Source organism: Branchiostoma belcheri, unplaced genomic scaffold, assembly GCF_001625305.1.
Source record: "Branchiostoma belcheri isolate BF01 breed outbred unplaced genomic scaffold, Haploidv18h27 scaffold226, whole genome shotgun sequence".
Lineage (NCBI taxonomy): Eukaryota > Metazoa > Chordata > Leptocardii > Amphioxiformes > Branchiostomatidae > Branchiostoma > Branchiostoma belcheri.
In genome coordinates this window covers 18,333-43,202 of record NW_017803780.1, presented here as the reverse complement: position 1 = coordinate 43,202, position 24,870 = coordinate 18,333, and the positions used below count along the sequence as shown (strand labels likewise).

The 24,870-nt window shown below is 41.5% G+C and overlaps 3 protein-coding genes across 6 annotated transcripts in view; 1 reads left to right on the top strand and 2 right to left on the bottom strand.

Annotated features, from left to right (window-relative positions):
- The window catches only part of LOC109470460 (DNA polymerase zeta catalytic subunit-like), a 39,950-nt gene extending 30,753 nt beyond the window's left edge, over positions 1-9,197 (bottom strand). The window contains exons 1-2 of the mRNA XM_019769411.1: positions 9,069-9,197; positions 8,661-8,801 (exon numbers count right to left, since the gene is read on the bottom strand). Of these exons, the coding sequence (XP_019624970.1) occupies positions 8,661-8,799 (139 nt within the window). The 5' untranslated portion in view covers positions 8,800-8,801; positions 9,069-9,197. The remainder of the gene's footprint in view (positions 1-8,660; positions 8,802-9,068) is intronic.
- A 521-nt stretch (positions 9,198-9,718) lies between these two features.
- LOC109470458 (sorbitol dehydrogenase-like) lies at positions 9,719-17,009 on the top strand. Its single transcript, XM_019769410.1, has 8 exons — positions 9,719-9,791; positions 10,199-10,232; positions 10,596-10,760; positions 13,859-14,018; positions 14,501-14,685; positions 15,284-15,459; positions 16,050-16,171; positions 16,668-17,009. Exons 1-8 carry the CDS (start codon positions 9,735-9,737, stop codon positions 16,819-16,821), a joined length of 1,053 nt encoding a protein of 350 aa, XP_019624969.1. The 5' UTR covers positions 9,719-9,734; the 3' UTR covers positions 16,822-17,009.
- A 3,062-nt stretch (positions 17,010-20,071) lies between these two features.
- LOC109470469 (sine oculis-binding protein homolog) overlaps positions 20,072-24,870 on the bottom strand; it is an 18,169-nt gene continuing 13,370 nt past the window's right edge. For all 4 annotated transcript variants that reach the window (XM_019769426.1, XM_019769424.1, XM_019769427.1 and 1 more), the window contains one exon: positions 20,072-22,680. In XM_019769426.1, the coding sequence (XP_019624985.1) occupies positions 20,393-22,680 (2,288 nt within the window). In that variant the 3' untranslated portion in view covers positions 20,072-20,392. The remainder of the gene's footprint in view (positions 22,681-24,870) is intronic.

The following is a 24,870-nucleotide window of genomic DNA, read 5'->3' as shown; positions in this document are numbered from 1 at the left end:
AAATAATAAAGCCAAAGGTATGTTCCAATCAACTTCTGTTGCTCAGAATGTTCAGTGCAATGCAAATGAAAAAAAAAAAACAGTTGGGACAATACAGCACAAAACCATATAGCATAAAGCACATCAAATACCATCAAGCAATGTTTGGCATGTGATAAAAAAACACCATCCAATATGAATGATCCCTATTCAAAATTGATGAGGGATAATTAATAATGCGTCTATCCATCTCTCTCTACCTAACAGGCAATCACAGCAGGAGGTCTCTAGATCAGATTTGCAGATGGATAAAATTCATGGGCTGATAGCAACAAAGTCCTGTTATGTCTGTGACATATGTTTAGACTATACACATAACACATTATAAGTGTACACTAGGGCTACTCCAGAAAGGAATAAAATAACTGATTTAGCAAGACTGATAATATAATATATATAGTGATATATGCATATTCTGTCAAATAAAAACCCATATGTAACAAATTACAAAATTGGGATCATTTCTGAAATGTCCTGATGCCCTTACACTTGTACTTTTATATATACTGTTTTTTGAGTATAGATGTATCGACTGGCCCACCAAAAAAAAAACTGCAGTCAGCATATACAAGAAGGCAATCAGTACACATGTGGCACAATATCAGACAGTTTGACAAGCTAACAAATGTGACTGCTGTAATGATTTCACACTGTTCCTGTCTGTACATATTACTATAGTCCTGGCGACCTTCTATTACATATCCATCACTCCTGTCACTGAGACAACTAGGAAAGCTTGCCCGTAACCCTGGGGACTCTCTTCATTACCCTTTCATTCCACGCACATGACAAGCACAGAAGGAAGCAAGGCATTCATTAACCACCTGCTGTAGAGCCGGGCCTATACATCAGTGCCGTCCTGACATTGGGATGGTAAGGCTTGTAGACTTCATGGGTATTAAAAATGAAATGGCAAACACACCATGTATTTATGTAGGCAAAGATTCGGTCCAGGAGGTAGACCTTTTAGATGGTTTTGCTTTTGAAGTTTTTGTGAAATCATGACCACGGAAAAAAAACTCCTTTCCTCTTCTACTGATATATTAAATTAGCCTGGGTACCATCCTACTTGTATACCGGGGCTCCCATACTCGCTTCCCTAAGAAGTACTTCTTAGGGAAGCGAGTGTGGGAGCCCCGGCATACAAGTAGGATGGTACCCAGGCTAATATTAAATCCTTGCAAAAATCAATGGCTTTGCAGTACCAAGGATAAACAAGGTGAAAATGGAATGGATACAACATGTCAGTACAGATACTTTTTAGGTACACGTACATGTAAGTATCCCATCCACTGCAATTTTTTTATTGTTCTTGTTTTTTTTTTTCTCCAAAATTCACAATGAATTATTTTTCCCTGGAAACCACCCATTTTCACAACTTTTTTGTCATCCTAACTCTATTCTTTTCAGTGCCCCCTTTTAACGCAAGTTCTTCAGAATATAAAGCTTGAACTTTATTTTAAAAAATTTACATTTTGTACATGTACAGCACATTATATTATATTTCTAGCAAATTCTGCACATTTTGTGTACATTTTGTACATCTCTACTTTCCTGTGTAGTGACCCGAATCTGTCACCTCATTTCACACCACCATGGAACGGCTGCCTACTGATGAGGTCACAGTACTAAAGGTGATGTACCCTGGGTAGTGCTAAAATGCCAAAATGAAAATTCATGCAGAAATAATAGGCATCAAGAACTGCCCATCAGCACATACATGTAGTAACCCTACCCCATGTATATACATTTACAAGTAGAACCATTCATCATAATCAATTCAATAGTACTGTATCTAATCCTTATTTGTAAGCAGAATGACAAAATTTCATACATATCAGGGCTTAAAAAGCGAGCAGCAAGTTGGAAGAGAATAACTAAAATCAATGCAAAAATTAAGTAATTCTTCATTTATATTCAAAATTAAGAGATTTATGCTTTACAAAGTTTGTAATTCACAGTTATTGTTATACAGGCTTCGTACATTATAACAGTAACAAAACAATGTACTTTTGCATAGCCTTTGATATTCGACCATTTCAATCTTCATATACATTTGTTCATATCAGAGATAAGCAGAGGCTGTCCTTGACAGTCTTTCACATCATAATTTACATCTCATTTATCTATTGGGTCCCTGAATTATTTTGCTATCAAATAGGCATGAGGAGATGACAGATATGCAAAATTAAGTGTCACACTCTATACACAGAAATCATGCTCTTTTCAATGCACTAACAACATCAATTAGAGCAGAAATCTTGAATGAGATACTGATCTGCCTCAAGGCTCAACCACAAGGGATATCTTTCTCATTACTTGGATGATATTAATCGATTACAGCAAACTACCACCCCTGTAGTACTGTAGACACCCAAAACAGCAAGATACAGTACTGTACACTCTAAATTCTGCAAAAAGAATTTGAGAAGTCTTAAACAGTAATTCATTTGGAAAATAATTCTTGCAAATTAATAATGCTGAATAATGATATTGAACACCCCACACCTAATGATACACCCCTAAAGCAACGAATCAATCATAACACTACAAATCACAATGTGTATAACTATGCTTTTTAACTGTTAAAAGATGCATATTTTCTCTGTTGTTGTTTTCTGAATCCAAAACCACCCACCAAATCAGGTACAGGCATTGACAGCTAGTGTTCATGCACCAAGAGGCACTCAATGCTGGAAATAAAGATGAAAGGAGGAGATGTGAAGGGTGCACAGATGTGCGTTGGGTGATAAGGGATACCACTTCACTGGATGAATTATGTGAGGCTCAACATTTCCAGTGCTTACATTCAGTTAAAAGAAGGTTGAAGCAGCCTTACAAAATGTCCCTGAGGTTTGCTTATATCATATCAGGTGCTGCTCATTCCCAACAAGAAATGGTACAATTCTTGCAGTAATTATTGGCTATAAATACATCAAAATTCATAAAAATTATATCTGCTTTAATTCTTCTTTTAAATCATTGCTATGTAAATGATGAACATTCACAGTTGAATATAGCAATGACAACTTGAACTGTGCAACACCCAAGAATGCAAGATCTGGAAATAGGGAAAAACTAAATTCACGACATCTAGTACCATATTCCAATCACTGACAAATATTACAATCCATACCATTTCAAAATGGTGCAAACTAACAAGTGTTTAACATTAACAATTGACATTTTTAGTTCATCTAAACACTACAATCTTTTTTTATTTGCAAATATGACATCTGTAGCAAAACTGGTTCCACATATGAGGCCTTTTCACAGTAATGGCTTCAATTGGGGATAACTAGAGCCTGAGTGTGCAGCAATGGCGATGGCTTCCCCGTGTAATTTGCTGTTCTGCATGCACCTGCTGGTCTCAATTGGGGAGTGATTCTGCCTCATGCATCATGCACAGAAAGGCTGAATATTCAAACCCCAGCCCGCAGCCAGGCAAATGGAATAGTACAGGAACTCTGCAATGACTGCAATCCTGTAATAATGAACGTTAGGCCCCCTGGCTTCTGCAGCATGTACACAGCCATGGAGCTTCTTGTGTGGATCATATTCATTAGGTTGTCGTCTGTGTGCTGTAGATAGAGGTGACTTCTTGCAACAAGCAAAAAAGAGGGCTGGGTCATATTGTGTGGAGCATTTGACAACACCAGAATGGCAGAAGCAATGTGGGGAAAAGGCCATTAAAATATCTCCAGTTACCAGTTTGAAGTACATTGTACTGTATCAAAATACTCCATGTACTGCCTTGCTTGTCTTTGTCACAAAATCTAATGGCCTATATTTATAGAATTGAGTTCATTCTGGAAATCTAACTTTTAAAGCATCCATGCCTATCATAAAAATATACTTGTATGGTTGAAATCTAGAAAGCCAAGACTATGATAGTATGATCATTATGAACATTTCAATCATACATGTCATATCGCAGTTGTATACACATTTTCAGCCAAAATTTCGGTTTTCTTTTGGTTTGCTCTAGAAAACCTCATCTTGCATGCCACGTCATTTCCAACATCTCACATAAAAGTAGAAATGCGAACCTTTGAGGATCCCATCAGGGTTCATGCAACATACATGACCAAATGCTAACAAAGGAGCCCGAAAACATGGGCAATTTCTCCCTAAAAGGTCTGCAAGGTCCTGGCAGCCTGCCCAACATGTAATCAACTTTCTCCAGAAGGTACCTAGGAGAAGGGTCAAAGACCTCAGGCAAAATTCCAAAGAGAAGTCTGTCATATTTCGTCTGCAGGTATCTCGAATATTGAAGCATGTTTTGGATTCCTGTCCTCTCACTAGCATATATTGAAAGGTATGATTTTTAGTTGTGTAGCAATGCGGCTCTCTTTCATGGCATTGATCTTCACTTCTGAGTTTAGTTTGATCTAGCATCAAAAAATTCTATATTCATACTATAGACTGTAATTTTCCATGCTTTCATTCTCGAGCTCAGAGTAGCTTTAAATGTAATCTGTCAAGCTACAATAATTTGCCAGGCATTGTGATTGTTTGAGAGCTGAAACTTCAGGTAAAATATTCAAAGAATAATAATACCTCAACAGTTGACTTTCACTGCATTTGACAAGGAAAGAATACATGTGCAACCCTCTCTTGGATTATCTCTACCAAAAGATGTGCAATTTGTTTGATGCAAACAGGCATCAAAGTGAGAACTACATATACAGTAGGCTAAGGCCAGTAAAGACAAAGCGGAGTTAAATATGTATTGATTATAAGCCATTTGCATTTCTGTCCGTCAGCACTTTTCCAGGGACAAGATAAGATATTTCATCTTTGACCCATCATGGGTGTCATCAACCCCATCAATCTTATTCTGTCTTTTTAGAAACATTTTACAATAGATGATGAGTCCCAGACTAAACAGAATGTAAAAAGTAATACCTTGCAATACATCACTGTAAGTATGCACTCAGAAAATGAACTTTCAATTGGCTTCAAATGTACTACAATATACACGCACGTACAGGCTTTTAGCTAGGATTTTTTTGGTGGGCGTCCATTTTTTTTATTGTATGCTATGCACAGTGAAGACATGCTGAGTGCAAGATTTTAGGGGGGCTTTTTTGAAATTCATAATGCTCTCAAACACTACTTTCTGCATTTTCAGGTGTAAATTTGAGTTTTTTCCTTCAGTAAACCATCATTTTTGTATTTATAGTAAGGCTGAAGGGAGGCATGTGTGCATGGCAAGGGTTGAGAGTGGAAAAAATAGGGCGTCTTTAGGGTGTCCTACAAAAAAGTAGGGCGTCCAATTTCTCATTATTTTCAGTACAGGGCGTCCAAAAGACACCCTGGACACCCCCTAGCTAAAAGCCTGCGCACGTACCTATTTCTTTCCAGGGCTTAACGTTTTGTATGGACACAACAGGAAACGTGTGGCACGATTGTGTACTTGTGTGATTAATCTTAATCTAGCCAGCTCCCTCAGACGTCCAAACAAATGGCAACATATCCAGGGTGCAAACAGAACAAAGGATTACGCTAATGGCTTCCAATGGGGCTAATTGCGCTGGCGGGCAAAACTATTCCTTCTGATAGACAACGCCATCATACAATTCGAAAATTAATGTTAAATCTCAATGATACTTTACACAGAAGAAAATGCCAGCAGTCTGTCCTGTTTTATTCTGTAACTGAGCTCAGAGCATGATACAGTTAATCTTGCAAGCGAGCTTACATTGCCTAATACCTGTCTGCTATCTGTGATAACACTAACTCCCTTGCCAAATATACAATCCTTTCCACTGACTGAGAACAATTTTTCATCTCTTCTTGCTGTACATCTCACAGAAGCACACAGAATCTAGATTCGCTTGGGAAGACTCACACAATTTGGAGAAAATGGCTTTCACAAAAGGGGGGAAAACAAATACAATGGTATAACGCAAAATCAACATCAAAAGCCATGTCTAAGCCCTTTAACACAGACTGTCACACCTGTAGAAAAAACTATTGGATTCGCAGGTATTTTTTCTCCATCTTTTTGTTTCCGTAGCCATTCTAATCATTGCTAGTGTGCCACATAAAATTCTTGGGTGCTTCAGGACCTAGTTACATGCATGACGGATTGACAAAGTTAAATTTTCAAGTGCCCAGGCTCTAATTTGATAGTCTGTGGAGAAGTTACATGTATTATTGGTAATACCACCAGAGCATGCCATTACTGTCTATTTTGTGTATCCCAAATGACCAACCAAGCAAACGAACATGAATGCAATTATGGACTCATACCAGAACTAGATGTTTGGTGCAAAAATATGCAGCATACAATGGATATTTATGTCTAACGTCGAATGGTATCTATTGACTATATCTTATCTCACATAAACACAATATACTGGCGGCAAGCGGTAAATGACCAATGGTTTTCATAATGACCTCCTCTGTCCCTGAAGGTATTAATATCAACCTTAATGTAAATATCAAAATGTTAGACTTTTTTTTAACAAAATTATGTGACTCTATTTTCAACCATAGGGGAAGCAGAAATTTTACTGACCGACAAAATCTCCACTTAGGTCTGAATTCCATTCAAATCCTTTATCTCCCCGAAAAATCTAAATGGTTCCTTCCATAGATATGTTCCAGACTTTACCATTGAGTCCCTAAGGGAGGGGCAGGGTGTCCCAGGGGTTGCATTATGTGGGTTATCTGGACCCTCCAAAATGAGTCCACAACTCACTGTGCTTCAGATAAAGGTAGGTAAATATGCTCACCTAGCCGCACCTCCTCGCCTGTGCAAAATTAAGCCTTACCACACATTTCTAACCAATTTGCAACAATGCCAGGTGGACTTTGTTTAGTTGGCAAAGAGCAAGCAGCTTCCCAGATGTCCGAATTTAAACAGATCTTACTGATAATGCCAGAATAACCATTCAACCCCTTTGATTTATAGGGTTAGCTTTTGGGCATATTAGTTTCAACCTCATGCCATATGACCTGTTTTCATCATAAGTCATGCACCGTGGTTAAACCTTATGAAGAATAATTGTGAGCTATTGTTTATACATGTACCACCTGGGCTTTGAAAGAACAGATAGCACATTGCCCGGCATTGACATTGGTGAAATGAAGTACTGTAAATCAAAGGAAGAATTCAAGAAATGACACCCCCACTGTGTGTACCTAGATCCCCATTAATTTTTAAGAAAAAAAAAATTTTTGGTGTTCGAAATGATAACAGAGTAATATATTTTGTAGATCTAACATCTTGAAGAATAATGCGCTCTCTATCTCTTTCTCATTTGCTATTCCATATTTCCAGTATCTAAAGATTAAGTTGTCTATCAACAAAGAAGTTATCACTATCGACTATGGCACATCCTAGATCTATCCTTTTCCACTAGGTGGCAATCACTGAGCAAATTTTGAGCAACCAAATTGGATTTGTGCGTCCCTTGATTTTATAATTGGAGTATGATGCTTGATACAAAAACATGATATACAGATATACACAGCAACACACAAAAATGAAAAAATTAACTGTTGTCTACGAAATTTGCCAAGTAATCTCTGAAATATTTGGTTGCTCAGCTTTTGTAGTTTCTGGTGGAGTGGACAGAGGGTGTTTAATGAGAATAAAACCAATTGGTTAACCAAGAGATCCCCTAATATGCCCTCAATCTCAGGTACACTTATCTTAATACGGGGTATGCAAATTACATCAAGAAATCAGACAGTTTATTTTCACACTAGCCAAGAGCTGGTACTAATTTGACAACACAATTAATCAACTTCATGAAGATAAGATATTGTCATAATTTGTTGTACCCTAACTTCAAACAACCCATTTGGACAATTGTCTGAAACAAGACACAATCATGTGTCTTTCAAAAATGCAAGTCAGAATACTAAAAAATATCTTAGTCTAGTTCTAAGCAAGAAACCACATACTTCTATCTTTCCACTCTAGATAAATAGAAATTTTGCAATCAATAAGCCAAATCAATTTTATCTGGCAATTTCCTTCTGATGTTTCTACACTATGCAACAAGACAAGTTTTGCAACAACAAAGAACTAACGTATCACAATATTTACCATTCCTTCTAATCCTTGCTTGAGTGGTTTGAATCACAAAAAATTCACCCAGGTCATTCATTTCATCAGGACATATATCCCTCGAGATAATCTTGTGAGGTGGCCTAGATTAAACTTGTTTTAAATTACCTAACATTACAAAATCCTCTCACAAAATCAAGATCCTCAGAATTTAAAGTCCATTGATTTAAAGTTCAAGAGGCAAAGGGTTGGGTCAGCTTTCAACAAAGGGGTTTCTAGTTTCGTAGGAAGAATAAACAACCGTATGGTCGGTGTAGTGTTACCGGTCGTGCATGTGGTTTTGATATTTAGCAGTAAAAAAACGAGGCTGGCCACACCAGTTGGACATTTGTGCAAGCCCTGCGCCATTATTAATGCCTTATTTGTACAACGTGTGTTGTTGAGGTTTTACAAGTAGGAAGCGGGCACAGCTGTCCTATGCGGGGGTTTCGCGCGCTAAAAAATCGTCCCAAACCCACGTCAAGCATTCAATAAGGTTTCCAATTTATCGCTAGACTGGTCAGGATGGGGGATAATCGGCGTGGTCGGGCCTTACCTGCTGGAGTGGCCCCGAAGATACGAATCACCGGGACCCTTTTGGAGTCGGTCCCGCGAAAGTCGGAGTGACAGACATCCAAACCTTGGACAGGGGCGGCTTGGTAGTGGTCGGCCGTCACAATCCGCACAGAAAACATGGCTGGAAAACGGGAGAGAAACGTCCAATGGTGAAAATCTGAGCCGCCGGAAAATTGGGCAGCCTGCCTGGACGGGAGAGATAAGGAGTTTCACCGTGGGTGGAATCGTCACACAGATGGTGCGCTGAGGAAAAACAGACGACTTCCACCATGGCGGGGAGAAAGCACAAAATATCAACATCACCTTTTGTCCTTGAAATTAATTCTAACGAAGCACGCCACGCACAAAATTCTTAGCGCAGAATATTCCTGACGTCGTAGTCTCTTACCTGATGTGGTTCTGAGGCGCAGGATAGGTCAGAGACGAGCGGAAAGTCAAGAAAAATAAACCTGCTTTTCTGCAGGTTGGGCGGAATCCGACATCTTGTCTCCTGACCGAATGGGTAATGTGTCGCACGGCATGCCGGGAAAGGGGAATATACCACGCTCGGGGGACACCGAACTGGGGGCGTGTCCCCTTGGGGGTAGCTACAATTTAATATTACTAAAGAAAACAGGAATTTCAAACCCCCTACATCCTCTCTCCTTTTCGTAAAATATAGATAAATCACTAGAGAGACCAGGCTGAGTTTTTAATCATTGCAGCCGACAGCGGTAGTGAGCTAGACTCATTGCCGGAGACCCAAGTAATGCCATTTAAATAGGGACGTAATTTCACCGTTCTAAATTGCTTTCCCAGTAAAAAAAAATCTTATTTCACTGCTCGTGTCAATTGCGTTCTGTTAACGTCTATCGACGTGTAGAAACATAATTCCGTGGACCAATGGTTATGAGAAAATAATACGTTGCTTTTCGCATTTTGTTTTCAATTGAAACCATTGATTCATAGAAACGTACAGCATTACCCGCAGGTCTTTGTATTTGGACTCACTGGGTACAAAGGTCTCTCTTATCAAGTGTCCCTCACCGTGCACACACATGAAAAGGACTCCAAAATGGCGGCCGAGTCAAACTTGTCCGCCGTTCTCTATGGAAAGGACGACTTGAGGCTGGTAAGTGAGGGATACTACCGTGTTTTACGATTATTCTGACAACATTGGAGATTACGTAGCCTATGTTAACGAGGTCCCCCAGGCGAATCCAAGGTGACATTGCAGTGCGTGGTGTTAAAGGTGTTTGTTTCTAGGTCAACGTTCAATTAGATTCAGAAAAGGGCTTTAATGAAGGGGTTGGTACAAGACAAAATGGAACGAGAGCAATTTAGAGGAAAAACAAATGGTAGGTTCTGGCCTGGTTCTGGCTGAGGCTCATTATGTACATGGCTATATTTGCTTGAATTATTTCTTCAGAGACCAACATTACCACATTTCTTTCTAATTCTTATTCTTATAATTTTTCTTCTGCCGTCACTTTTACTTTTAATTTTGGGCAATGTTTTCTCCTTTTTTTTCTTTTATAGGAACACCGAGATATCAAGTTACCTGGTGAAAATGGTGCGTACACACAAAATGTGTCCTGTATGTTTGAGGGTCAAAGGGCATAATACGCACGTTTCATTCGTGTGACCGTATAAGGTAACAATATAATATTCCAAGTAGTTGGGCCTTCTCTTTTGCTTTTATGACCCACATGCTGCAATAATAATGCCACTGCAGTACTGTACGTATGACCGCACCCTCTATAATTTTTGTCATTAATGGATATAATTTTATTTTACCACGCACGAAAACTTCTTTCCTGTTCTCTTTAGCAAGGACATATTGGATTTTGAAGCTTCTGTTTCGATTCTTAACATGCCCTAATAATAATACATGTATCAATATCTGTGTAGTATGACTTTCCTGTATATTTCGCAGAGGTGCAGATAGCCATGCGTTCCGTCGGGATCTGCGGTTCGGATGTGAAGTACTGGACGCACGGGAAGTGCGGCCGGTTTGTGCTGGATGAGCCCATGGTGATGGGACACGAGTCCAGCGGCACGGTGGTGGCAGTGGGGAGGGGAGTCACGCACCTAGCGAAAGGTACGCGTACTACAGGCCAGTCATCGTTGATTTTGCAATGTAGTGCTGTCAGGTAGAATATTGAGTAAAGAGATCAATAAATTTGCTACACAATAAGCATACAATGTACGTATACATAGAATCTTTAATTTTGGTACTTTACAGAATAAAGGTGTGAATTTGTGCAAATTAAAGGTGTATTCCATATTCTGTTGCCTATATCAGCTAAAAGATACAGCTAAACAAACAAAAAGAAAAACTGTGTTGCTAGCTAGCTTGAATTGAATAGATCATCGTCGTTATTTCCAGAAAATATCGCTGTTATTTCAATACTGGCCTCGTTTCTCATCGTAAGATGCACGTTATATCTGTGCAAAAACGATGTTGTAATACTGATGTTCTGTTCAAATAATTCCATACGGAAGATGAATCCCATGTGACAAGACCCTTCGTTTGGGTACAACGGTCATCGGGAAGGTCCTTGCACGCAGTACAGTGTTTAAGAAGAGGTCTCGGCGCCGCAGGTCGCGACCGGCCTTTGCCTGCGCGCCGCTCGGCATTCCTGACGACCACTCGGGACAGTCCCCTGCTCCAATCACCGCACCCTTCCCCAAGCGGAGTCCACTGACACTGTACTGTAGACCAATAGAGAGCGAAGATTTTTATTTCTGTGTCAGCAAAGCTATAATCATATTGCAGAACAGGCAACTCATGTGGCGGTTTTAACAACCAGTATCGCGGCAGCTGTCCATGGTACTGACCGATGTCTATAGTCACGCACACAGATCTCGAAACGAGCAGAACTGCCTCAAATGCTAAAGAATAGTTTGAACATGAAAAAAGGACGAGGGTCTGTCCCTGTCCCTGGTGCTGAACGCCATCCACACACGTCTTTACAACAAGATGTCGAAGATGTTATGAAGTCCTCCGTTATGCTATGTTATAGTGATTTCCCCCATGTTAGCCTCTTTGGCCAAATTCTTAGACTGCCTGTGGGCAATTTTCTTTCTAGGCCTGTCAACTCACTCTATAGGCTGGACAAAGACACAGACCCACAACTCAGCAACCCTAATTCCGTAATAAATATGAACCAGTACTTCACCTGACCGTCCCAAAGGTCGTCAAGAACCCCGATCCCACTCTCCAGAATGAACTCCAGCTCGCAAGGCGTGGAGCTTTCTGACGACTTCCACTGATTGTACTTACACCTACACCTCCAGCAGTGAGTGATCTTACGGGGTTTCAACTTGATCTTCCCAGCAAGGGCCTTCGCCAAAACCTCCTCCCTGTGTGTGAGAGCAAAGTCCACCGCGGCGTGCTCGACTTCTGGCACGCCCATAAAATGGGCGAGTCTTGCTAATTTCAGACAGTTTTCCAGCTCGACAGTTTGTAAAACCCGCTGGACAAGAGTGTCGTACAGGTCCGAGGATTTTAGACCTCTCGCCACAATCGCTAGACGCATGACTCGCCGAGGTTTGGCTATGGTCGGGTACGTAGCTTTTCCAACCGCCTGGAGATAGCGTCGAAAGTCCTTCGCCTTGATGTTCTTGAAGTAGTCTCTGACGGTTTCGTCGGCTAGTTTCCTCTGGAAGAAAACGACCAGGTCCTTTGGAATCTTGAAACGTTTCCCACCTACCACCATTTTCATACGCGGGTGCGAAGATCTCGATGTAGACCGTTTTAAAGACATTGTTGTGATTTAGTTTGGGCAAGGTGAAACAAAACGTCCAGATTGTTGCAAGCACGTTGCAAATTGAATGTTCTGTACGATTCTATCGAACATAGAACATAAACGAACTGTTTTATTTGAATCTCCCATTCGGCGTTAGTATGCTACAGTGTGTTCTGGAGCACATTTGGATGGCATACCCCAGTATTTATGATTTTTGCTACAATCTCTTCATTAAAGTAGCTATAGTTTCCAAATTTTAGGTAATAACATTTGATCTCATATATATTTATATATATATGTATCTATTAAACAAAAGTCGACAAGTCACCATCTACAAGCACGTTGTGACGTTGAGATGTTTTGCTTGTGTCGTTTCTTTTGTGAAATTATGAAGTTACCAACGTTAGCATTTCATTGATCGGGGTCTGGTTGCCGGTTGCCTCCTGTCCCGGCGCAGGGAGGGTCCCTGCCGTTGCCATGGTCGCAGCCTTAGGCCCAGCACTCTCTTCTGATTGACTACCGGACTTAGTTGCTTATTCCTCCAGTGACGTAACATCCTCCTCTTCATGAACTTCATCTGACACGGAGTCGGGCGGTCGGTTGAAGCCCGTCTCTGGCACCGCGGGCAGTGGACGGTGTGTCCCGAGCCAAACAGCTTTCTGACGACGGTAGCAGTCAAGACCAAGTGCCGATTCCTCAGGACAAAATCTTCCCCAGCTTTTTCGATAGGTTTGAGATCCAGCCAATGCGCAGCTTGCGTTATTCTTACACAGTTGGAAAGTTTCATCTTCAACAGTATGGCCCGGCATAGTTTGTCGAGGGCGTCCGCTATCCCAAGCTCAGATGCTATGGCAGCGAGTCGGAAGAGTTTACCCAGTCTGGTAGGAACCAAACCTTCTTCTAGAAGGTTCACGAAGCTCCTCAAATCCTTGCCTCTCACGTCGTTCAAGATAACTTCCGTGGCATCCCAATAGGACGCAGTAGCGGGATTTTCCTCTGTAGTTCCACCCCAAGTCGCTAGAGTGGCTCTGTGAACGTAAACTCTGGTATTACCAGCCGTTAAGCAGATGTTGGAAGAAGATGCGCGAAGATCGTTACTCGTCTTGAAGCAAGGCATCGTAACAAACGCTGGACACATCCGCTCAGGGAAACAAGCGCACATGTCTGTTACATACGAAGTGGTTGACACATCTGTTGCTAGGAGGCAGTTTCGAATGCGTACTTCTAGGAAAATGTGCTTCTAGGACAAACAGGGCTCTTTGTTTGTATCGAACCTTTTGCTAGCGACACTGCATGCTGCTCGGGCGATATGCCAATCAACTTCTAGCTTTAAAAGGACGGACCGGGAAACATAGTGTTTGAAGACGTGAAGATGAACGCTAGGACAGTAAACGAAAAAAGGTGCTCCAGAAAGTTGAATCTTTAAGGGGTTTTTTTTCTTTCACAGGAGATCGTGTGGCCATTGAGCCCGGCGTCCCCTGCAGGACATGTAGAATCTGCAAGGAGGGGCGATACAACCTGTGCGCCGACATGAAATTCTGCGCCACGCCTCCTGTACACGGGTCTCTGTGCCGATTGTACAACCACGCTGCCGACTTCTGCTACAAGTCAGTCTTTCTCTAACGGCACGATCACATTGGTCGTAGAACGGTCGTACGATTTTTATGTCGTAGATATTTCAAGCAGACAGTTACAGAATTCAACCGAGAAGGCTCTAAGACAGCTTTTCTGTAACAATGCATCTGACTTCAATTATGCACGTACAATATTTGAGAGGATGAGTACATAAGAAAATACTTTAACTAAACAAGAATCTTTATTTACACAACAAAAGTACAGCGACTTTCGTAAGGTCTCTAACTTTACAATAAATTAACATGTTGAGTCAGACGTGTCACGTATTCTACTACATGTAGTTCTTTGATATATATTTAACGTTACCTATTTGTACACGATAGGGGTTATCTACTAGAATGTAATTGAATTTATGTCAAACTTGAGCGTTTATCATCATATGAATCACGGCTGCGTCCTCCTCCATATTGGTGTCCTTTGACGTCACTTGAAAACGGTTTTTTTGTCCTCCCAGGCTTCCCGCTCACGTGAGTTTTGAGGAGGGCGCCATGTTGGAGCCGCTGTCCGTGGCTGTGTACACCTGCCAGCGGGGGGAGGTCAGGGTGGGCAGTAAGGTGCTGATCTTCGGGGCAGGACCGATCGGCCTGCTCTGTCTGCTGGTCGCCAAGACAAGAGGAGCGAGCTCCGTGGCCATCACGGGTAAGGTCAGGCACTATAGAGGTAAAAACATCACCCAGATTTATTTTACGGGAAAAAAAGAATGAGGAAAGGCGTTTTGGAGGCTTTGGATGTGCAAATGAGAGCCTCGATGTACCAAGAATGTTTTTCACCATCAGTGCACCATCCGGATGAAGGTTAGACTGAACTGTGATTTCCGACTCTATCAGAAATATTTCCTGCCCAACTTGACTGAAATGCCCTCGGGAACCTCTGTCCATTACTGATAAGACACAGCAAATGAAAATACCTTGTGAGGATTTTAACGTAAGATGGTTGAGTGGTGTATTTCGTCGATAAGTGAATACGATATCCTCTAATTCCCCATAGCCATCGGCTATTTGTAAAAAAAAATCTCCAAGCAGACACTGCGGGAAGGATAGTTGTCACAATTTTTGTTCCATTCTGACACGGCTGTACTTTCATGAGCCTGAAAAAAATGTACCCACCGACATATTTTTTCAAAGTTGTTAACCTGAGTCTCTAACGATGATAAAACATTGAAATGTTAAAAACCCCGGAATTGATCTTTATTTACTTGCAATCAGAAACACTTTCATCATATTTTTTACTCATATAGACATCGACGATTACCGACTGGCTGTTGCTAAGGAGTATGGTGCAGACCACGTGATCAAGGTTGCGACCAATGACAGCCAAGCCCTTGCACGAACGATAGCAGATGAAATGGGAGGCCAGCCTGACGTGTCTTTGGAGTGCAGCGGCGTGGACAGCAGCTTTGTCACTGCGATCTACGTACGTGTGATCTAGATCTCTTTGAGAAAAGTAATGGAACACCTTACAAGTTTTTCATCGCATAGGAGTTCTTCCTTTTAAGAATTTAACCTATGAAACGGTGAAGAAAAGCACCGCACAGAAGCATGTAAATCTGCTAAATGTACATCTAAGTAACAGGCAAATTTTTGCGTAACGCTGGCAGTACGCTTTCCATAAGTGATTAAAAGAAGATTAATATCTAACTGTCTAACTCAACGTTTCTGTCCATGGTGCTGATTGGCCACCATTTTTGTTTTGCACATGTACCAACAGACGTCCATGATGCTGATTGGCTATTCTTGCGCGCACACCAAGTGCCGTCCTTGGTGCTAATTGGCTATTCTTGTCCACATACTTGTGATGTCCTTGGTGCTGATTGGCTATTCTTGTGCACACACCAAGTGCCGTCCTTGGTGCTGATTGGTTATTCTTGTACGCACACTTGCGATGTCCTTGGTGCTGATTTGACAGTCAACCCAACTGACGAAAGTTGCAACGCCATTTTTTTACGGCAAAACATTGCTAGATACAGACGTCTAAAACCCCGCATCGCCTTGTTTCGTCCCCAGGCTACCCGGTCGGGTGGTGTGGTGGTCCTGGTGGGTCGAGGGTCGCTGGATGTGGACGTGCCCATCGTGAACGCTGCAGTCCGGGAGGTGGACATCAGGGGCGTCTTCAGATACTGCAATAAGTGAGTCATAGATCTTGGAAAGTAGCGGTGAACTTTAAACTTTTAACCTTGGGAAAGTGGGTTTAAAGTTGTTTAGCTGTGGGTTTAAAGTTGTTTAGTTGTTGACTTAGCTTTGGTATACGCGATTGACTAAACTTAGCTACACAACCATTACAATATCGTAATATCACCGATATCAGAATGGTTTGTAGCAAAACTAAATCAAATATTGATTCTGGACCATATCACTAAACAAAGCCATATTACTAGACTTCGGTTTGTGTTTTCATTTGTTGTGAACCGCTGCAGTTGACTGCAAGTTTATTTTCACATATTTTGACACAAAAAGCTATGATAAATGCTTAAGTGTTACTATGAGATCATTGTCACATATTTCAACTTACATACGAGTAGCTACCCTGGTGTGTTACGACGAGGCCTAGGGACGGTTACTCCGACTATACAGATAACGTTACAGATACTAACTGGTAATGACGTTTTCCAACTTGTGTTTCAGCTACCCACAAGCCCTGGCCATGGTAGCCAGTGGACAGATCGACACCAAGCGTCTCATCACCCATAACTTCACCCTGGAGGACAGCCTACAGGCGTTCCACACTGCCAACTCACGCCAGTCAAGGGCAATCAAAGTCATGATCAACTGTTCATAAGAAGCATACAGCCAGGTCGTTGACAGTGTTACAGATTTTAATTGTTGCAATACTGAAGTTATATATATAAAAACTATGTCTAACATTCCAGATGATGGGATCCAACAAAAATCAAACTTATAAAGTGCATTTGAATTCAAGTAGTAAGCTTTCAACTTGGTCGTTGACTTGTTATGCAATTGTTGCAATACATCAAACACCACTGAGTTGATTTTTGTTTTAGTCATCATTTTAATTGTGTAAACTTTCACTTCCTTCCAGCCTGTGGGGAGGCCATTTTGTCCTACAATTCGACATTCCTAATCCTAACAGTCTGTTGTTACATCATTCCCCCCTCGCTTCTTGGGACTCTACTGTATTCAAGTAACTATGGACACACAAGCTAGCAGACACTAAAAAGCAAACAAAAATAATTCAACATTGACAAACAGACATAAATAATGTGGTCATTTTTAATGGGCCCACCAGTGGTATTGCCTAGTTAACATATTACACATGTACATCATTGCTTGTCCACTACAGCATATGCTACCATGGGATTCCCTACCATGTACCCACTACACATTAGTACAATAACATGTTAGTCATGAAAAAAATAGATATCATATCCATACATATGTTGATACATCACAGATGTACGTGTACAGCATACGCTTTGTCATCAACAGGCCATACCGCCATGCAGTATTGGGTGCTCGATATATGACGCCAAAAAAAATCAAAGTGTACGTTTACATAAACTTCTAAATAGAACTTATTCACCTTCCATTGACATGAGCTGAATATGGCTGTCCATAAAATTATACAAGTATTGTATGGAGAATTGGGACTTAATGTTTCCACATACAGTGTTACTTTTAACTTTAATCCCCAGTGGTAGCCAATGTTTATTTCATGTTGAATACCCATTGCTCAGTTCAGTGACATTACATGAATGTGACAATGAAGGTAACTTCAACATCCTCCAAAATTTGTCCACTGGAACCTGTGAAATCAAGACCCTAAAGCCTGGTGCTTCAAATATGGGAACATTATTTATCTGTATATAACATTTCTATGTAACAGCAAGCTGTGACTGATCCAGACGCCCTAAATACAGCAGAGAAATCCAGGACTATACAAAGTAGGTTAGGTTTGTGGGGAAATAATAAGTCCATTTTTCACAGTACAACTTAAATTTGTGTCAGTATACTTAGGAATAAAAACTAAATCACCTATAATATTACACATACAAACCAAATGCATGAGGGAAGGGGGCAAAGTGTGCTAGAACAGGATAACTATTGCCACTTGCTTCAATACCCACACCCATTCACAACAACAATATTGAAACATACCTTAATAAGACTTTAGTATTTAATATAAATGCTACGTACATATATATTCTACAATATCTTAATACTTCAACTATCACAATAAGTAATTTAACTAACAAGAATTAGTTCATATTGAGTTAAGACAGATATCACAAATTTCATCCTACAGACCAAAAATACAATAGTGATACGACTGTTATATGTACATTAAAATACGTTGGACTAGAAAAATAACATTTTTTCTTAAAACCAGGTAAAGGAACATGGCATGTTGATGGTATGTTACATATAGAGGCAAGACTATGGGCATTACATGAAACATTGCACGTCATAACCATAACATAAATTGCACCAGGAAGTCATACTCGGGTGCTACAAAGTTAACTTTATGTCACTACAGTAAGCACAAAACCAGACCACAAAATACAAAAATTTACACAATGTGAATAATGTCAACTGTGAACAAAAATAAAAGCCAAATGATGCAGTGCAGTAATTCTGAAAAAAAACATTGCCACAGGTGCTAAAACAAAGCTACAACACCACACTTTTTGTAAAGAATAGAACTATTGCCCAGTTAAATTGCCACCAACCCAATATACCCTGGCTAAGTCTGTAAAACAACTTATCATGCTAGTCCATGAGTACTCCTTTGTTTGCCACAACCACATATTACTATGACTATTGCAGAAAAGGTAGTCCAACCCCCCTCCCTTCAGTTACCCTTGTTTGCTTTCTACAAAAGTTCAGATCAGCTAGTCAACTTTCCAGTGACACTTTTCCCTATTTGTTCTATTAGTCTTAACAGACATTTCTGAATGCACAGCTATGTTGCACACAAGGTTGGCTATGAACTACACATTGCAAAATTAATAACTATATAAATGATGCTGGGGCTGAGATGGACATTGACACAATATAGAATCACATTTAGCAAATTGAGCTCATCCAGCAGTCATGATTTTGGTCAACCACCGTAACACTTGCGCATGGCCAAAGAATTCACAGACGTTGGTGATACTACTTAGCCTGGGTACCATCCCCAGTAGTATATTCGCAAACTCTATAACTGGGTCTGGACTTGATCACATATAAAACGATTGGTCATGACGTCACGTAATGAGCTAGCCCGAGCAGCGGGGCTTCATTTGATTGGCTGAGCCTCAGAGGCGACGGCCAATGGCGCGCCTGCATTATTCAAGTGATGTTTGTTGTTTTGTAAACACAGATCTTCGCGCGAGTGTTCCTTTTCTCGGTGCGTTCTTTTTTTACCGGTAGGACGCCCAAAACATCACGAACGAAATTATTCAATGCATCTTTTTGCTCATTTTTGAGCGACGATATTCCGTCTAAATCGTCCAAAACGGACGTGATTGCGAGGTCAACATCAACCTCCGTGAGCTGAGCGGCTTGTGCGTCAGCCATGTTGATGATTTATCGCGGAAAGACTGACTACGGCTATATCATGTGCGCTTTAGCGTTCGGTTCGCCGTCGGACATGTTGATGATAAGGCGTTCGGACGTTCGAACGGACGCTAACGTCGCCGTTCGGACGTCCGAACGGCCCTTACCTAATATGTACATACCCCAAAAAGGGCTTAGACGAGTAGGACCAATCAGCGCGCTCGTTCAAAATCTGAACGAATATTTAGACTCCAGACGCTACATATGTGTGCAAGTCCAGACCCAGTTATAGAGTTTGCGAATATACTACTGGGGATGGCACCCAGGCTAGATACTACTGGAACTATCAATATTGCAATGCTGACTATGGAATGATGCCATGCTCTTCACTTTTCCCTACACACCTTCAGACTAAACTATGATATGTACCATTACACTCAGCACAAAAAGTTTGGAAACTTCTATTTGAAATAACATATCAGATTCTCCATTTTTACTTTGTCATAGGAGATATGATACACTGAAATAACATATCAGATTCTCCATTTTTACTTTGTCATAGGAGATATGATACATAACAATCGCGTTTCCAAACTTTGTGTTAAGTCTAGTTTACCTTACACTGTTAACTGTACATCTGGCACATCATTGGAGATATTTGACAAGTGGGAACATCTCACCACTTCTTGTTAAGTTGAGAGATATCAAATTTGTCTATCTACATTCCAGTCTGACATCTGTAGAACCTGAACTCTATTGTGGAAGAAGTAATCTTTGTTATAGATGATGCCAAAGTCTTGAGATGTTCTCCAGATATGCCTTCTGATACAGAAGGCATGATGCCCAGCTTCTTACTTGTTCCTTGCTCTACTCCTTAAACATCGTCTCTTTGCCGCAGGCTCTTCTTCACTTGCCTCAGTTTTTGCCTTCCCATGGTTCCCCTCACCCTTCCCAGAAGCCCTCAGGGCATAAGCATGGTCCCTGACTGGTCCGTCCTCGCCGGTTGTGGTGGATTTTGCACTGCCCTGTTTAGAAACATCTGTCAGCACAATGGATGCTTCTTTCAAAACGGGAATGGCTGCTCGCGGTTTGGCGTAACTATGGATTTCATCGCTCTCCTGCTGTTTGGGTACACCGCACTCACTGTCCTGTTTCTCAGCCTCGCTGTTCGTAGATGCAGCACAGGAGTCGACGCTGTCATGGGGTTGGTCATTGCAATTCCCATTTGTGCTGTCATGTGATGTTTGTTCCTCTTGTAAAGATGGCTGCACCTCACTTTGTTCTTTTGTACTCTGACCTTTCTCAGGGTCAGATGACAAAGATGGCTTGTCTTTTCCAACTTCAGTTACAGTACATGATGCCTCCTGTGCCTTTGATGTCAAAGAATGTTCCCTTTTTGTTTCTGTCTCATTACTGCTTGTTTGTGCTGGAGGTATTTCTAATTGGGTGAATGAGAGGTCAACAGCCTCACCTTGGCAATTGGCAGTCCGTTCCTTTTCATGGTCATGGTCATGGTCAATGGAACTCTTGTCTGTTTCAGAGTTGACACTGTCACATGCAGGTTTGTCTTCAGGGCTGCTTTCTTTGTCTTCACTTTTACAAGGTATTATTTTCTCTTTGACACTTTCTTGGTCATCCTCTTTTGTCTTGTCATGGCTGGGAGCATCGTCATTCTTTCTGTCGCACGTTTCCTCATCTTTGTCACCATTCAGCAGTATAGTGTCAGCAGAACCTGTACAAGGTTGGCTTGTTGGTTCTTTGTCTAACCCTTCTGTGTCGTTGGCAGTTAAGGAGTTTGAAAGCTGTTCTGTTCTCGCCTCTGATAGAGTGTCTTTTGAACTTGATGCATCACTACTTGTGGAATCTTCATTGGAAACTGTGTTCTTTGTGACATTGTCAACACTTTCAGTAGTGCAGTTTTCAGAAGATTGGCTTGTGCTTGGAAGAATTTCACAGCTTGTATCAGCTTGTTTGGTAGCTTCATCATTTTTCGGGTTACTTGTTTCAGACTGAGAACTGTCCGTAGGTACAGGTACAGGGACTGGGATAGGTATGGGAATAGGGATTGGAACTGGAATGAAGTACGGATATGGCACCATTAGTGTTGGAGGGGGCAACAGCGACCGACCAGGCATTGGGGGAAGATTTGGTACCTCCTGTGGCAACATGAAGTTGCCATGAGGCATGTTCTGCAGCAGTCCTGGGTTGGCGAACGCGAGGTGAGGAGGTATAGGTTGTTGGGGGAAGTGTTGGGGAAACAGTCCTTGAGGTATGGGGGCGTCGTTCCTGATCTGAGGGCGGGGCATGCTCGGTGAGGGGGAGTGCCCCGGCATCCCCAGTGGAGGCATGGCTTGGTTCGGGGTGGGAGTTCTCGGGTGGAGCATGGGGTGGATCATGGCGGGCGACCGGACTCTCTGGTCAGCTACGATCTGTAGGGGGGAGACCGCTCCGCGAGGGGGGATCCCCCCTGGGATGCCTGTGGGGATCATGCCGGGGGGCATGCCCGGTCTGATCATGTGCGCGGCCTGGATGACCGTGTCGCGGTGGGCCTGGGAGCCGACGGGAGGCGGCGGCATCCTCGGCTCCGTCTGCAGCTGCAGCGCGGGGGAACTCCTGGACACGGCAGGGTTCATCAGCCTGTTCTGCAGCCCTGCAGGCCCCGCCTGGTCCCCGTCCGCCGCCTTTAGCCACAGCTCCGGCGTGATCAGGACCTGACCGTTGGCCTGGGGACTGCTCTTGGGGGGCTGCGGACACATCGACGTCGGAGGTTTCACATCCACCGCCACAGGTGGCATCGGCCCCGGCGAGGGAGCGCCCGAACTAAACTGCATGTTGGTGGGGAGGTTGGCTTGAGTCTCCTTACAGAAGATGTCCATCTTGTACTGGTTCAAGCACTTCACGCTGCAGAACTGCAGCCGCCTCTCCCCGTCACCGAAGTCGAGGTACTCCTTCGTGTGGCGGATGTGTTTACACCAGTCGCAGACCTTGTTGCGCTTGAAGTACGCGCGGCGACAAGCGGCAAAGCACTTCTCACTGCAGAACTCTTTCGACTCGTTGTTCGTGTTGAGGGTGTACCGCTTGACCCCGACCTTCTGACACCAAGCACACAGGATCTGCTTCATGTTGTCGTCTTCATCTCCTGTAACAGAGGGCGGGAGGGGGGCAGAGATAATGAGATGTTTATTGCAAATTCATGCCTGGAGGCTAATTGCAAATTACAAACATAAAAGAACATTGAAGAGATAAAATAACTTTAAAATCTACATAATGAAAGGTAGTTGTCTAAAACTAATGTTATGTTTAAAACTATGTCTGAAGGGTTTGACTTCTCTTTTGTAAAAAAAACCAAGGAAGATAATAATATTAGACTCTAGCAGTGTAACCATAATCATGAGAAGGAAAATTGATACATTTCAAAATATGATGTGTTCTGTGACTTGCTGGACTATTCCAAGCACTAAGGTTACAAAATCACTGATGCTGCTGGGATACTGTATAGTGGAAAAAGTGTGGAAAATATTCTTCATTGCTTAAAGCTCAGCCAATATGAATACATATCCACAGAAGCTAAGTCGAAAGTCTTGCCAGATGGCCTGCCAACCCAAACTCACTGAAATTGAGAGGTAAAATATTAAACAATTTACAGTATGGATACTGCGTCAGGAACTATGATACATCTATAATGCGATCATGGTTGGAGAGAGATTTAATTTGATTGAATAATTGATCAATATCTACATTTTAAGCGGATTAGTTGTAAAGTATCAAAGAGAGAGAGTGTAATAAAATTAGACTATGGGAATTTCCACTTTTCAGGGATTTACAATAATTTTGCAGTTCAAAACATAGCCTTCATCCATTGGAAAGCTAATAGAGCAGACCTGGCTGTACATTTTGTATGTCTCTTACAGCCGAAACGGTAGATAAACAAAAAGGCCTTTTCCCATCAATAAGTTGCAACCTTTAAAAGCTTGACAACACCAAATTGCTCCTTCAGCAGTATTTGACAGTATCGCGGGAGATTCTCTGAAGTGAAAATGTCTCCCCGACATTTGCACTTACCATGGTGAGGCTTTAGGCATAGCGTGTCTAATGAGGTATTTACGCTGCTCAGAAACACATTCCTGAGTGAGAACCATACTGGAACCGATATACGTGTGCATCAATTTGCTTTATCAATTGTTAATGGCGATATGAATGATTAACTTTTCCTGGGGCAAAAGGAGTACTTGACGTGATTTAAAGGTGCTGTTACTACCCCGTAAACAGTACGCGCCCTGCAGCTAGTAAGGGTTACTGACATTAATGAAATCAAAACCTGTAAAAATTTGTACTCTTTTCCGTTACCAAGGGAATGAAGTGAAATCCTATTTCTGCAACCCTACATGCACCTCACCTTGAAACTCAAATTTCCTTTCATCTACAAAAATGTTTGTATATAATTGTATTCCAACTCAAATGGCTAAAAATATATATGTATTTTTAGATAAGTCAGGGTTTATTGCTCTATTCTCAATAAATGTGAAAGTACTAGATCTAGTAAATCAGTGGCTTTCTGCCACCAGAGTTTTTCAAGTGACAAGTTGTAACGTATGCCTGACCTTGTCTATATATAGCTAGTGACTGAAAGATGCACACTTAGGTGAATATACATTGCCTAGAAAGCTTGAGTATTATGGACTGTCACGCAGTATTAAATGTGGTTACCTGGAGCTGAGAGAAAGAGTTCTCTTCGCAAGCCAGGCCAAATTTACAACGGTGTTATTGTAGCAATTATTTCTAGTGGCTTTCTACATAAGTACAGCAATTCTGTCAGCCTTCATAAATATGCTACAGGGATATGTGTGGGGAGGAATAAGAGTATATTTACTTTAATGTACATTTACTTTTCTCTCTTTCTATATATATACTCTCTCTCTTCTATATATATACATATATACATACATGTACAAAGGGCTTGGTCAATTTTGTTACATATATTTTATTGACAGAAGCAGGGCTCAAAATTATGGGTGCGAGTGCACCTTACTGCACCCAAATTTGGAGCTGTGCACCTAATTTTGTGTGTGTGTGTGTGCACCAGTGCACTCAACTATTTTTGTAGGTTTACATATGTAAAGATGTCAATTGTATAGTTGTATGCAGCATATTCTTAACATCTAAGTGCAAGAAAATCGTTGTTATAGTTCTTTTCTTTAGACTAAAATGAAACATATTTACATGTAATAAGAAAAGTTTGAATCTTTACTTCTGGATAAAATAAGAAAATAATGTCAGACGTTTCAGACGCCGTCCGGCATCTTTCATCAGTGAAATATTCAAAATTGCG